This window comes from Macrobrachium rosenbergii, chromosome 24 (assembly GCF_040412425.1).
Source record: "Macrobrachium rosenbergii isolate ZJJX-2024 chromosome 24, ASM4041242v1, whole genome shotgun sequence".
NCBI lineage: Eukaryota > Metazoa > Arthropoda > Malacostraca > Decapoda > Palaemonidae > Macrobrachium > Macrobrachium rosenbergii.
In genome coordinates, this window is record NC_089764.1 from 37,979,040 (window position 1) to 37,995,498 (window position 16,459).

At 40.5% G+C, this 16,459-nt stretch overlaps 1 protein-coding gene across 4 annotated transcripts in view; it reads right to left on the reverse strand.

The window, feature by feature from the left end:
* Positions 1-14,194: 14,194 nt before the first annotated feature.
* Positions 14,195-16,459, reverse strand: part of LOC136852034 (gastrula zinc finger protein XlCGF8.2DB-like) — a 62,845-nt gene continuing 60,580 nt past the window's right edge. For all 4 annotated transcript variants that reach the window (XM_067126515.1, XM_067126514.1, XM_067126513.1 and 1 more), the window contains one exon: positions 14,195-15,638. In XM_067126515.1, the coding sequence (XP_066982616.1) occupies positions 15,628-15,638 (11 nt within the window). In that variant the 3' untranslated portion in view covers positions 14,195-15,627. The remainder of the gene's footprint in view (positions 15,639-16,459) is intronic.

The following is a 16,459-nucleotide window of genomic DNA, read 5'->3' on the forward strand; positions in this document are numbered from 1 at the left end:
GTAATCGCTTGAGGACTTCTTTAACACCTTTAGATGTTCTTCAATTGTATCTGTGCAAATGAGAATGTCATCCATGTACACAAACACCGACTTTCCTAACAAGCCATGAAGTACTGTGTTAACCAGTCTAGTAAATGTTATTGGGGACCCTTGTAATCCAAAAGGCATCCTATTAAACTCGTAATGTCCCTTTGGTACCGAAAATGCTGTATATTTACGGCTACTCTCACAAAGGGGAACCTGTAAAAACCCTTGCATAAGATCTATAGATGAATATATATTCTTGCCACCGATCTCAACAAACAAATCAGGCAAACAAGCTACCGGATATCTATCTGGGCATGTTTTTCATTCAATTTACGAAAATCTACACAAACTCTGATACTACCGTCTTTCTTAGGAACTGCAAGCAAAGGAAAATTAAACGGAGAATTGGACGGTCTGATAATGCCTTCCGACTCCCACCTCTGAACTTCTTTTTCTACTTCTTCTCTGATCTTAAAAGGAATTCGATATGCTGGAATATATATGGGATTTGTACCCTTTTCTAGGCGGATTGAATGTTCTAAAACATCTGTAACTCCTAATTTATCTCCCTTCAAAGCAATGATATCTAGATATTCTTTCAACACTTTCTCTACTTTATCTGAATACTCAGGATAATCAACTTTAGCCAAGTGTTCATGCAGAACCTGACTTCGGAACTGTTGCTCCTCGTTAGGAAACATATTCCCGTCTCCACAAAAACTCACTAATTTATGCTCTTCATTAAACTCTTCAAAATCAATTACATAAGTACCCTTGTGATATTTTTTCACTGAGTCTTGATAGCTAACTAATTCTACTGAAGTCACGCCTGCGACTGAAACTTCATTCACTGACACCGTACTCACAACGTCTTTGAATTTCTCGGTTCCCTCAACAACGCACACTTGAGAAGGAAACTTTTTCTCTTTCAGCGACACTTTAACCAATGTAGGAACTCGCGGTTGCAATTCAATATCTTCCAACAAAAATCCTTTGAAAGATCTTTGCGGAATATCTTCACTCTCTAATGAATGTGTTACACATGTCTCAGACTGTGTCTTAGGTTTCTCACAAGTTTTTTCCTGTGTATATATGGAACAAAACAACCTGACTCACCTATTGTAATCCCCTGAACTCCCGTAAGAATGTTGATGTTATGTCACATACAAGAAGGGTGTCCTAGCAAAACCATTTCACCTAAGGCTAATCCTTCTATGACCAAAAATGATTCTACTATTGTCTTTCCACCGATACAAAGCGTAAGAAATGACGAACCTAAAATATTCAGTTTCCTCGCTTGTACATCACACACTGTCTCACTAGAAGGGACTAATTTGCACTCTGGAAACTTCGAGTGAAAAAGGTCAGCATTTACTAAGTTAACTGAGCTACCAGAATCAATGAAAATAGAAATTTCATTGCCATTAGAAAATCCACGTACAATCGGCCTAGGTTCTAGTGACTCTAAGACCTGATTACTCATTATCCTGTGTCCGTTTTCGAACTTATCTTGTGAAAATTCTGCTGTTCCTTTGTGTATCTAGAACTTGCATCATGTGGAATTCTCCTGTCATATCTAGAAAAACCTCCCCGTGACTTCCCTGAATATTCTCTACTCTTTGTGGCTGGGCAAAATCTCCATCCATGGTCTGAAGATTTGCAAACTGAACAATATCTCACTCTGCAATTTGATTTACTATGTCCTAGTTTATCACAATTAAAACAACGTATCGTTGTGACTGATCTCTCTGGAATTTTCTTCGATTCTACTCCTGCACATGTCTTCGCTGTTGCATCATTTCCCGAATGCGAGGGATTAGCATTATTCTGTGGTTTCGAAACCGCAGCTGACATCTTTGCACCTCCCTGTACAAAACTACTGTCCAGTGTCGGGCATTTTGATAGATTTTTGTTAATCTGTGCAAACAAAAAGGATTCATCTGTGTCCTGATCAATTCTCTTATCAAAACTATCTACAATTACATCTGGGACCGACGTAAAAAGGCAAGCAAAGTGTAACAATCTTTCAAAATTATCTAAGGAGATATTATTTCCAGTTACCCATGGAGAGCCTGTTATAGATTTCTTTAACTCAACTACTGCATCAAATAAATTCGCACTGTATGTGACTAGTGAATCATTGCCTTTCTTTATTTTGAGAAACTCTCAAATTCGAACTGCACATTCACGTTGAACTCCGCCATAAGTAGCTCGTAGAAATTTCTGCAGTTCATTCCAAGTTTTACACCTTCTGAACCCGAAACTGCGTGCCCGTTTCCCAATATCTCCTTTATCTAAATCCAGAAATGATTTAGCCTCTGTTAAAGCTTCAGCGCCATTCGTAATTTTCTTGGAATTCAGATAATTGTTCACTGACTCAATGAAAGTTTCTATATTTTGGGTTGGCTTCCCGTCAACTAACCCTTTAAAATGAGTAATTCCCGCGCTAACGTTCGTCACTTTATGCACCACAACTGATTGGGATGTGCTTGCTGCATCGTCCGGCATTTTGTGAGTGATCACACGCCCTGAGCGTAACAACATAAAAAAAGAAACCAAAAAGAACACTAGAAAAGGCAAAGTTACCCCCTCTAAAAGAAGAACAGAAAACGGAGTTCTGCGCAACTTACGACAATGGGGTACTTACCAATTTTGAAACAGAAAACGAAGCACCTATCTCTCGACTTGCTAACCTGTGACGTCACCCACTCGAAGACGGAGCAGAAAAAAAACACCAGTGTGATTTTTGTTGAATCACCACTTTGCGTAATTAACTCACAATCGCCACTATTCACACTTATTTGGGTATTTTGTTAACCCCAAAATTGCTCTAGAGATCATCCAGATCTATTTCACAACTCCCCACTCCCAATACTCGAATAGAGACGGAAAAAAAAAAAGGTTCCCGTATTTTACACGTAATCACGGCACCCTGAAACTCAGTCATTCTTAAGACTGAGTGGTCGTTTTTGCCTTAGGTGAAGTCTGTGCCTTGGGCATCAACGTTACCAATTAGTCTATTAGTAATCTCCCTCTTTCGCCACCATTAAAGACATAAACATGCTGCCACCATTTAAAATCAAAAGACACCGCTGCCACCCATTTCCATTAAAATCATTTTGAGGCACCGCTGCCACCATTAAAATCTGTTACAAGGAACAGATTCAACACTTGTTTTTGAAAGTGTGCGTGAGCGTGATCCAACGATCTTTACTTCAGGAAAAAGACATGAAAAGATTCGACCCATGATAACACTCATCATTTTTTTCTCTCTCTCTCTCTCTCTCTCTCTCTCTCTCTCTCTCTCTCTACCTCTCTCTCTCTCTCTCTCTCTCATTATTTACCAAAGCTCACCCACCTTAACCTCACTCATTCTCTCAAAGCAACTAAATGGACTATTTAAAGAAACACAATCGTTTCTACAAAAATAGGTTTATTATTCAAATAACCCAACAAGAAATGAATAAAACAAAGCAAAGATTAAAATGCATAATAAATGAATTATCGAGTCAGATAACTAAACTCTAAACTGCAAAGCACTTCTGATTAAAGAAGTCTCATTATGGCTAATAGCCTGGAAATCCCCAAAATCACACATCCTCACAAATCAATAACTAAAAGTCATGTCCAAAAAAAAATAGTCTACCACAATTCCACATAAAGAGATTGACATTGCAAATGACTTGCATGTCCTTTTCTCAAACTCCCAAGTCCACAGACATCTGTCGAAAGAATCAAACATGGTAGAAAACTCCCAAAAATATATGAAATGCAAAACACAATAATGGAAAGTGTAAAATGCATAGCCAAGATATGGCAAACGTAACATGACAAAATAATAATATAAAAGAGGTATGAATATTCATATTAAATCTCCCACACCAGTTCAAAAGTTCATAATGATTAGAAAATCATGGTAAAAATCACAAGTTCAATTTCCTCCCATAAAAACAGAGATTTGAGACTCTACCTTATCTGCCGATTTTCAAAGCCTGGACCCACTCCAAAGCTATGGCTGGACAACTGCAGTTCTATCACGTTAATGAATGATCAAACTCACTTTTAGGGCAGATTTTGGCATAATCTAGATCAAAGTAACGCACGTACTCACGAATATACATAACTCTCCGGAGATCATCTGATCGCCAATATTGCTGAATCGCAGATAGCTGAGGAATCAAACTATTTGCTGAATACAAAGATTTTTACATCAAGTCTCTCGCCCTAGTTCCATCTTGCTCCAAAATTCTTTCATCACACCTTAAAGCATTGAAGCTATGAAATGCATATATGTGTCCTTTAAATATTATATATATATATATATATATATATATATATATATATATATATATATATATATATATATATATATATATATATATAGCTATTTAATGTATATCTGTCTATCTATCTATCAATATATATATATATATATATATATATATATATATATATATATATATATATATATATATATATATATATATATATATTATATATATATATATATATATACATATATATATATATATATATATATATATATATATATATATAGTCACGATGCGTTCCAAGTACCTGGTTATTACACAACTAATCACAAAGTAAAAAATTTACCTCACTTCGACCAGATACCTGAACTCTCATAACAATAAAATTTACGACTGAGTACTTTAAAGGTAACAGTGATCCCTCAAAAAGCTCATTAATCATGTGAAAAATCAAACTAAGTTTATCAAAACAAGTGTGATTTATCAACAATTAAAAAAAGAAATATACTAGAGAAAAAGGGCATCACTCCATCAAACAACTTTAACTGTTCCCCTGGTCTTAATTCACTTCAGCAAAACTAAAGGAACAAAACATGTTTATCACTTTGCCTTATGCACACAAAAAATTAATCCTATTCACTGGTGGTCAATAAATGAAATGCTGTTTTTAAAAACATTCAATACAAAAATTTATTTTTAAATTCAAATTTTATAATTAGAATTCAGTCTGAAAAATTTACTATCACTTGAAAACAACACAAAATTTAATTAATCCTTGAGTCAAATTATTAAACAAAACTAATTCACAAAACTTTAATTTATCAAGAAATTAAATTAATCAAGCAAAATTTAAGCTATCAAGAATAATTTAATCAAGACTTGAAAAGAAAATCTTAATAAATGAAAATTAAATCAAGTATGCAATGTTAAATTATCAAGAAATATTTAAAATGCCAAGCAAATAAATGATAAATCACCAATATCTAAAATGTGAAAAATCAAGAGATTGCAAACACAATAACACACAAAAATACACAAAAGATTTATCAACAACAATTTCACTTAGGCAAAAATTTCCCTAATATACCTTATTATATCATGGTAATAATAAGTAAAATTCACTTTACCTTACACAAGCTTGTGAAAACCTTTGCAAAATCATGCAGCTGCTTTAAATTCACAAAACACACTTTTTTGTAAGGTGTCATTACAGTTACACACTTTTCCTACACTCAGATCACAAAAGCTAAGTTTAATATCAATGACCACACAAATATTTTGCATTAATAATTTCTTATCTTTGAAAAAGAGTTCTTATAGAGAAAAGAACTGATTAGAGAGAGAGAGAGAGAGAGAGAGAGAGAGAACCACCACTAACGGTCTTTGAAATCAAAATGAGCAAATTTCGGGATTCCGGTAGGAAATGAAAGAATCAGATGACATCATTATAAGGCATTTTGGAGAACAAGTTATGAGAGAAGGTTCTAGAAAAAGGAAGGTGATGTCGCTTCCAGCAAAATGCTTTAAACGCAATCAGGACAATACATGATGAGAGTAATGCAATCTTAAACATGACACAATTGCCACGCGCTTCAGTGCAACACTTGTTCGCATTTCTCAAAAGTACATGTCTTTACCAGAAAATCATATGGGATGCAATCAGAACAATATATGTAGCATTGTGAAATCCTTTGTCTTCTTCTCATACGGGACGAAGCTTTTACAGAAATCTTAACACGATCAAAACATACTGCAAGTGGCTAATTATGACTGGCATGTTTCAAAAACAAAACGAAAAACCCAAGTTGGTTTCCAGAACGGGGCAGCTATTGTATCTCTCAACCTATCAGCACCTTACCTTTCGCGATGACAACTGAAGCAAAACAAACCTTCCTACCACACACACGTGTTGCTCATATACTACGTTACTATTAAAAAATGTATTATTAATTGTAAATTACTTTGTTAAGTTATCTAAATCACTAACTCTTTTGAGATCTGATACTACACTACATACGATATTTCAACAATTATTATTATTACCCATAACACATGATAAATAGAAGATTAAATATATCAGAACTATAGGATGATATACATAATAGGCAATATCATAAAATATATACATATACTTGTATATATATATATATATATATATATATATATATATATATATATATATATATATATATATATATATATATATATATATATATATATATATATATATATATATATATATATATATATTTTTTTATAAATATTACTGCTGTTCGCCCTCGATGTAGTTAGGTGTAGGAATATTATCAGTTTTGACCTCGACAGAGAACATCTCTGCCCCGCTAGTAGGCTAGGCAATTCAAAAATAACAATCCGTTGGAGAAAGTAGACAAATGGCATTTAACCCACATAGGCTGGAAGGTTTATAAACAAAATATGTTAGGGCATTAGGGACCTAAGCCTCAGAGAGGGTTTACGCTCAATGACCCCTAGTTATGGTGGCCCTTAAGCTTTATTCTATGCATTCGACGATGCCTTTGTCAAGGTCGGATTGCCCGGGCGGTATAAGCCCTCCTCTGGCGGGAACGGCGAGGTCGGGTCAGAGAGAGAGATCCCAGCGGTCGCTGAACCAGGGTGACGCTGCGTGCGTGCCCGAACGATATTCTTTGTTCTTTATTACTTTTCCTCCTACGTCTATCTTAATTAGTGAATTGGGAAGACTGCCAGAATACGACTCCTGAGGTCCCTCGTTTTGCAGCAGCGACTCGACATTCACGGTAAGTCCGATTCTTGTTGAAGCTTCGTCGATTGACTAGTACTTTTCTGTATTTCACATTTTTTCTTTGTTTTCTTCCTTCAGCCACCACTTAGGGTATATGTGTTTACAAAGTCTAGATTAAGCCAAATTATTATATTGTTAGCTTCAACCCCGTTATTCCAGTAAAATACCTAGGATTTAGGGTAAGCAAAATCAGGTTAAATCTCGATGCTTTTGTATGCCTCGCGTCCGAATGTTTGGAAGAACCGTTGCGTTTAAAATCAAATTCATCTCAAATATTCTTTGTTAAGGTTAATAACCCTTAACTGGCGACCTTTGGCTAATTAACGTCTGTCTTTGAGGTTAACTTTTGGCTTCAAGTGGCAGGTTACGTGTAATCTTGGTTTGCAGGGCCGTAAAATTTACGTAAATTGAATAATACATGATCAACCAAGACCCTCACACGTAACATTGGCGACCTTGCGTAGAATCTAAAGTACATTTTAGAGAAAGAATCTGGAGAAAAGGAAATTAAAATTACATTAATTCCAAAAAATAAAAGTCAGATATCGAACCCCATTTCATTCTTCCAAACAAGGAACCAGGCATAATAATAAGCAGTAAAGACAATAGTTATAATAACGAGTGTAGTGAGAATTAGCGTAGGAAAGGGTGCGTCGAGAGCAGAGAATCACAATTTGTAACGGTTAAGACAAGGGTTACTAAGAAGTCGTTCAATAACGTATCTTAAGGCCGGGAAAAAAGCGGAGCCAGTTTCATGTACACAAAGTAATTTAGAAATCGCGTCGGCAATTCCGATCGTTATTGTTTGCATATAGCGGGAATCATTCAAAACCGTGTCAGTGAAGTAGCAAACGAACTGAAATAGTAATTTTACAATAAAGGTACCGTTCAACAACGTAAATTTACGCAGTTCCAAGGCTAGCATTTCTCTTTTCATTGTTTGTTTAATGTCCGGGTGAGAATACGATAACAAAAGACACAAAGTTGTTTGGTAATTTAGTTTTCCATCCGTAACGTAAAAAACGCTATGCATGATTGGTATATTTAAAGTAAAATCTGGATACCTGCATTTGTTTGCGTTGTTTTTAATTTGTTTAAAAGAAAATACCCGCCATTTTGGATTCCTCCGCCGTGTTCGCGCGATTGTTTTGAAATTGTTCGAACTGTTTGTGAGAGAACCGCCATTTGAGGCCGCCCGAGGTTGTGTTTGAAATTTAGGCCTAACGGGACCTTTTCCGCCATCTTAAGACCTTGTTATTGTCATTCTCTGTTGTGACCAGACTCTGCTCCCAGCCCCTCTTTGGAACTAATTTTTTTTTTTCGGCGTAGTAGAACCCACCTCCTAATATCTTAGCTAGACAAAAAAAAAAAAACCCAAAAGATAATTTAGGCAGGGAAAGATAGGCCTTAGTTAGGAGTAATAACAAGTTCCTATACGAATACCTACTATAAAAATCATATAAAGAAAATTTAAAATTTTACGATAAACTTTTGTGACGTCGGCTCCCAGGAAAATTAAGATAATAAAGTAATCCCTAAGGAAGCCAAGACGACGCATCTATATCATTTTATTAAGATCCATGCCATTGTGCATGTATAAAATCTTTGTTTACATGTTCTCAAGCAGCAAGAAATTCGATGATTGAAATCTCTCTCTCTCTCTCTCTCTCTCTCTCTCTCTCTCTCTCTCTCTCTCTCTCTCGTCATTCAAGTAAGCATTCCTAACCTAAGTGTACGTGACCCTCTTCAAAGAAAGAACGGCCGACACTAGGCTAATTAATTCGAATACAATAAACCAATTAAAAGAAACACCTCTGTCCCACAATAGATGAGGACAAGTTAAGAGTAATTACAATACAGTGATAAACTGTCGGTCACGAGTGAGGCCTGCTATCCAGACCGAAGCAAACAGTAGTTTTCACCCTCTGAAAAAAGAAGGGGCCAGCACTGGGGCCGGTACTGGGACCAGCCACTCACGAGGATCTTTAAAAAAAAAAAAAAAAACCCAAATTCACTTTATTCCACAGTGCCAATAATTTGCAGCACTGTCATCACTTGAATAGCTTACTCTCTCTCTCTCTCTCTCTCTCTCTTTACTCTTCCCTTTCTCTCTCATTCGATTGTTGCACTCTGCAGGGGTGTAGAGTGCCTTTCCTCCCATATAGCCTAGTTGGACTCCAGTAGAGGGTCCCTAGGAACACATTGGCACCATAAGTGCCACCAAGCAAGAATCCAGAAAAATAAATAAAACAAAACCAAAGGGAACACAGAAGAGAAAGTTCTTCTGGGACCTAACCTGCACCAGTGCCTAGGGATACTGAGTGCCACCAGTGTGACCTGTACACGGCACACCCAAACTACAGTGCCACCTTTTGAAAGGGTGCCACGTCATTGAAGAGACACTTCCTCGCTGCCCAAGTACGCCCACTCGACCCGGTTAGACGCCCTTCCCCACCAGAACCATGGCAGCAGAGCATTATAAAACCTTCCTGGGGCTGGGGACGGCGGCAGGTCTCACCGGCTCGGAACTTACCACCTGGGTTAAGGAGCAAGTGGACGACTTGGCCAAGCGGGAGAAGGAAGAAAGACTCGAGCAGAGGAAGTATGAAGCCGAGCAGAGGAAGTATGAAGAAGAACGAAGGGTGTATGAAGCCGAGCAAAGGCAATATGAAGAGGAAAGAGAAGAAAGAAGGAGACAGCATGAGTTAGCCTGCAAGGAAACTGAGTTAGCCCTAAAGGAGAAGGAGCTCGAGCTTGAGAGAGCGAAAATGGAGAATGCCGAAGCTATGGCTAGCCATCAAGCCTCCAGTCCTACACCTGCTGCATCAAACGCTCCAATTTCGAGCATCAATTCTCTAGTCCCCAAGTGGACTGAGGACGAGCCAGAAGCATGGCTGGAGGAGATCGAGGCTCTTTTCGATAACTACAGCACCACGGAGACGGAGAGAGCCTTAATACTAGCCAAGCATATGGAGGGAAAAGCCAAGGCAGCGCTTCGCTCACTGGAGAAGAGCCAGAGAGGCAACATGGCGGAAGTTCGTAGAGTCATTACAAAGGCCTACGAGATAACCCCAGAAAAATGGAGACAACGGTTCCGAGGTCTTGCCAAGGAAGTCGGCTGGTCTTGGACAGAATGGGCATGTCACAAAACCCAGTCCGGCACGCGCTGGTTCGACTCCTTGGCCTGCACGACGTTTGAGGATCTTTTCAATCGGACCATGCTAGAAGACCTTTTCCAATGTGTGCCAGGGCCCCTTGCTGTATATCTTAACGATAAACAGCCCTCCACACTTATGGAAGCTTGTCGCATGGCTGATTCGTGGGAAACCTTCAATCAGTCGCATAGCACCTCTCAGAAGCGAATCATCCCTCCGGCCTACCTCTCGAACTCCACTCGCCCGAAGAATGGACTGCCTAGCAAGACCCTGTGCAACTATTGCAAGAAGGGGGCCACGCTGAAGCTGAGTGCCGATACAAACTCGGCACTAATAAGCAGCCTAACCCTACCAGCCAGAACTCCGCTCCCGATTCATCCGCTCAGCCCTCTCCTCCAACAGTTACTGCAGGCCACCGAGCCCATCCAAAAGGCCCGTGCAAATCCTGTGGGGCTGCTAGCCACTACAATGCTGGATCTCCGGCCTGTCCACATCATGTCCCCACCACCAAATTTGTCAACCTAATCAGCACTTCATTTTCTGCTGCTGGTCCGCACCGGATCCTTTACCCGAGAGACTGGAAACCCAGTTCATCTCGGTGGCCCTCTTCAGAGCACTAGCCTGCCAGTGACCCTTCCGGTCACAGTAGACACTGCGGCAGACATTAGCCTGATCACTAGGGCCCAAGTGCCAGCCGGTGCTGTGGTTGACAAAGAAACGTGGTGGGAAATGAAGTGGATAGAGGGCCACACCATTACCGTTCCTACGGTCCAACTCCAGGTAATGACACCTTGGGGCACGATACCCCACCGCCTTGGCGTGGTAGGTGGAATTCGGCCCGGAGTGGTCTTCTTGTTGGGTCAGGATCTTCTCTGCGGAAGCCCGTCACCAATGCCACTCCGCAGCCACGTTACCTCCTCCACGGAGGCCCCAGTTGTAACTCCCAAAAATGACAAACCTCCACCTTCCGCCCACCAAAGTGGTCCGCGGAAGGGACGCCACCCAACCTATTTCAGGCCTAGCCCTCTCCAATCGCGAAGGGCTGGCCCACCAAGAGGTCCTCCCCCTCCGCGAAGAGAGATTCAGGAGGAGCAGTACCGCTGCAGGACGTGCAAGCGGGCAGACCACTCCACAAATTGGGAGGGCTGCCCAAGCAAGCAACGCCCAGCGGACGCCCCCGAACAAAACTCTAGGAGAGGCTACGATCTCCTGCTGGGGCAGGAATCTCTGCCGCAGCCAAACCCAAGTCGTCCGAGAGGTATTGCACCTCCGGACCCCTTGTCAGGCATGCCTGACCCTCAACTGCTGCCAGTGCCACTTGCGAGCACTGAGCAGTGCCAGACTCCGTCCGCCACGGACGTTGAGCTACCAATGGAAAAGGCCTCTATGCCGGGTCTAAATCATGAGGCGAATCCTCCTCCGGGAGATTTAGGATTCCCATGCAGTTGATCATCGCGACTGGAGAGCCTCCAGCACCCGAAACTTCTTCTTTGCAAGATTCTTCTTTGCAAAATTTGACTCCAGGATGAACCCTGGAGGATCGAAATGGTACCCCTTCCTTGGAAGACCAGGAACTGGCATCCTCGGACGCAGAAGTCGAGATCGCTCTCGCTCCGGTTGTCGCAGCAGCCGGAGTAGGGAGTCCTCCCGCAGCTTTTGCAGTTGCCCTGACTTCGCGCCCGCTAGCCCTTCTGGCCTGTCCCCGGAGTCGGTGCTCTCATCACCTGCTAGGCCAGCTACTGATAGGCCTTGGAGGAACCCGAAGAAGAAGAAGAAGGGGCGGAAGAGAGCCCAGTAGTTGCGAGCTATAGGCTCATCCTGGCACTAGTGCCCTCTCGGCACAGTGCCCTAACAGCTAAGAGTGATCCTGGCCCCTTGCCCAGAGAAGGTAGCCAGTGTGATCTCTTCCTTTTATTTGTACCTAGCCTAGGCCACTTTAAAGTACAGTACATCAATTTAGTAACCTTGTTCCTTCCACTTACCACCGAGCCGCAGTAATCATGTAAGTAGCATAACTAATTTCAGTAATCTTAACTATTGTGAAACGAGCCACGATGCTCGTGACACGCATGGCCTAAGACCTCAGTGAGGCACCCATTTATCATATGAGGCAACCCTCATGAATTAACTAGTAAATTTTAATTGTATTAAACATAAACCATGTTGTAATTTAGTTAGAATATTAACTCTTATGTTGGTGCTACGGTCGGGTTAGGATAGGTTAGGCTAGGGAATATCATAGAATGTACCACTAGGCTAGGTCTAAAACACATCTTGATTGTAGGAGGTAGCCTATAATAACCGTGAGCACCTTCTAGTACTATTAGAATTAGGTTAAAGTAGTGATTATAGCTCATATCCTATCTAGGGTTAGGTAGTTCTGTAGCTAGGTAGGCTAACCAGGACTAATCTGCTCAGGGGAAGGAGAGTAACCTACGAGAGGCGAACAGCTTGTTTAGTATAGACCTTCACGCCCGAAAAGGGAGTGAAGGCCCTCTTAAAGGGGGAGCTTTTATAAATATTTACTGCTGTTCGCCCTCGAACATTTAGGGATAGAAATATCAGCCGTTTTGACTGAGACAGGGAAATTGCTTTGTCCCACGTAGGCTAGGCAGTTCAAACTTTAACAATCCGTTGGAGAAAGGAATAGGTAGCATTTGGGCATTTAACCCCATAGGCTGGAAAGTTTATAAACAAAATATGTTAGGGCATTAGGGACCTAAGCCTCAGAGAGGGTTTACGCTCAATGACCCTAGTTATGGTGGCCCTTAAGCTTTATTCTATGCATTCGACGATGCCTTTGTCAAGGTCGGATTGCCCGGGCGGTATAAGCCCTCCTCTGGCGGGAACGGCGAGGTCGGGTCGAGGTCAGAGAGATCCCAGCGGTCGCTGAACCAGGGTGACGCTGCGTGCGTGCCCGAACGATATTCTTTATTCTTTATTACTTTTTCTCCTACGTCTATCTTAATTAGTGAATTGGGAAGACTGCCAGAATACGACTCCTGAGGTCCCTCGTTTGCGCAGCGACTTCGACATTCACGGTAAGTCCGATTCTTGTTGAAGCTTCGTCGATTGACTAGTACTTTTCTGTATTTCACATTTTTTCTTTGTTTTCTTCCTTCAGCCACCACTTAGGTATATGTGTTTACAAAGTCTAGATTAAGCCAAATTATTATATTGTTAGCTTCAACCCCGTTATTCCAGTAAAATACCTAGGATTTAGGTAAGCAAAATCAGGTTAAATCTCGATGCTTTTGTATGCCTCGCGTCCGAATGTTTGGAAGAACCGTTGCGTTTAAAATCAAATTCATCTCAAATATTCTTTGTTAAGGTTAATAACCCTTAACTGGCGACCTTGGCTAATTAACGTCTGTCTTTGAGGTTAACTTTTGGCTTCAAGTGACAGGTTACGTGTAATCTTGGTTTGCAGGGCCGTAAAATTTACGTAAATTGAATAATACATGATCAACCAAGACTCACACACGTAACAATATATATATATATATATATATATATATATATATATATATATATATATATATATATATATATATATATATATATATATATATATATATATATATATATATATATATATATATATATGTATATTTATATCATCTAAATTAATGTACTGACATATTCCTTGGTGTCAGTGTTGCTGTATGTCTGAATCGGTCCAATGACAGTCGTTTGAACTGTTATAGTTCCCGTTTTCTTTCATTGGTTTGGCAATCGAACACAAACTGTCCCTTGGATAAGACAAAGTCCCTGGCAGCTACTATCATTCCCTTCATCATCAAATTCTGCCTCACGTCTCCCTTAGCTAATTCTTTACCGTACCTCATCCCGAGAGAGAAGTTGTGGATGGATATGAACCAGATTTTAAGGGTGGCTTCCGAGAGCCTCTACGTCAATCTTCATATTGGAAGGACTACTTAAATACAAGCATTGTTAGAAAAACCATTTTAATAAATTGTAAATTTTAAATTTAATAACTACATAACTAATTAGCCTATGTGATTCACAAAACAAGAAAATGAATCATACAGTCAGTATCAGTGACTAAGGTCAATGAATCATTGGGAGACTGCTCGCAATCAGTCGGTGACTTTAAAGCCTCCTCATGTGATGATCGAGTCTCTCCTTCCTGGATCTGGAAATGTCGTTCCAGGCTGTTCCTCCAAGAAAAAATTTTTCCCCACACTCTTAGCAAGCAGATGGCTTCTCCTCAAGATGGATCAACATGTGGGTCTTGAGATCCGATTTCTGGAGGAACCACTTCCCACAGTCCGAGCACGGAAAAGTCCTCGCCCCTGAGTGGCTCTCCATGTGACCCTTGAGACTTGATTTCTGGGTGAACGACCTCCCACAGTCCTTACACACGAAGGCCCTCTCCCCTGTGTGGCTCACCATGTGGGTATTGAGATTTGATTTCCAAGAAAATGACTTCCCACAGTCATTGCACACGAATGGCCTCTTCCCTGTGTGGACCACCATGTGTTTCTTGAGATTCGATTTAAAAGAAAATGACTTCCCACAGTCATTGCAGGTAAAGGCCCTCTCCCCCGTGTGGATCGCCATATGTTTCTTGAGATCCGATTTCTGGGAGAATGACTTCCCACATTCTTTGCACACGTAGGGTCTCTCCCCCGTGTGGATTGCCATGTGTTTCTTGAGGTCCGATTTACGGGAGAACGAATTCCCACAGTCTCTGCACACGAAAGGCCTCTCCCCCGTGTGGATCGCCACGTGGGTCTTGAGACTTGATTTCTGGGAGAACGACTTCCCACAGTCATTGCAGGTGAAGGTCCTTTCCCCCCTGTGGATCTCCATGTGGGTCGATAAGGTCTTCCCCTTGTCGACTTCCTTTCTGACAGGCAGCGAATCACTTTCACCATCCTCACAGCGATACTTCATGTCACCATCAGACTCATAACACACCTCCACTTCCGTCTTCATTTCTGTCTTCATTTCCATCACAGGATCCAAAGAGACAGAGGTACAGCTGGCTGGGCCATCACTGCCCACTAAACCTCCATTTTCATTCTTGACCAGAGACGGGGACACTGCGTCCTCTGTCTCACTCTTCAACTGATATTCCAAGATGCTCATTTTAGCCTTTGGTCCTTCAACATCATTTTTTATGCACTGGATCACCTACTTTTTCACTTTCTTTCATTGTTATTCACTTTTTCTATCACTCTCATTTGTTTCTTATTTTATTTTCTCCCTTTCCTCCTTTCACCAATACACAAATCTGATATCTAGAATTTTTAATCTATTTTAGGAACTTATTTAACACCTCACAGGAACTTGCACTTACATTCATCGCTGGACGCCCATTCATTCCCGAAACCTCGACAACGTAAAGCGATGACTTCTTCTTCCATCATGGAAAGTCTGGATTATGAGAAGGTAAAAGATCATTAGAAAAATTTTATATAAATCTGGAGCTTTTAATTTATTGTTCATAGCAAACCCATCAATCATACTGAGCCCATATTAAGGTTCTGATTTCCACAGACACTCTCATTCCCAAGTCTTCCAGATGACCCATTGTCCACACACAAGTGTCTGTAAACCAACAGTCTATTGGAACTGCTTCGCTCATTCTGTCGTGTGTCTCACAAGACTCCTCTCCTCTCTGATGGGCATAATCTTGCTGTCATGAAACCTGTATCATGGATGTTAAGTGACACTGTATGCCTCAAGTGCTCGCTGAAATAATGATGTCCACTTAATAATCGTTTGCTTACAAGTGGTTTTTCATTCCAAATCCTTGCGTATATCCCTCCAGGTACATCTTCACCATTATCATTTTTCTTGGTTCCTGTATCATGATTTCTTCAATAACGTTTTAAGAGTGATTTCTTGTGGCATTCTTTCGATAAAAGGCTCAGGATGAGTCCTGCCAATTGTAGTTACTAAAGAGATTACCTGCCTCATTACAAATCTTCAGTGACCTTGGAAACTTTAGCCTTTTTACTCCTAAGCATATCACGTTTTCATGTGGTATGCTCGTTAATTAGTTACAGATCACAGTTCCCTTGGGAAGAGTTATCAGAAATCCAGGGTCAGAAATCTGAGCTTCCATATATTTCATCATGGATATTTTTCTTTCAAAAATAGTAAATTTTAAAAGTAACTTGCATTTCTCCTAACATACAAACCTGAAGTTCTTTACATAGGGATTTTAGCTTGTGACCCAAGCTGGAACGGTC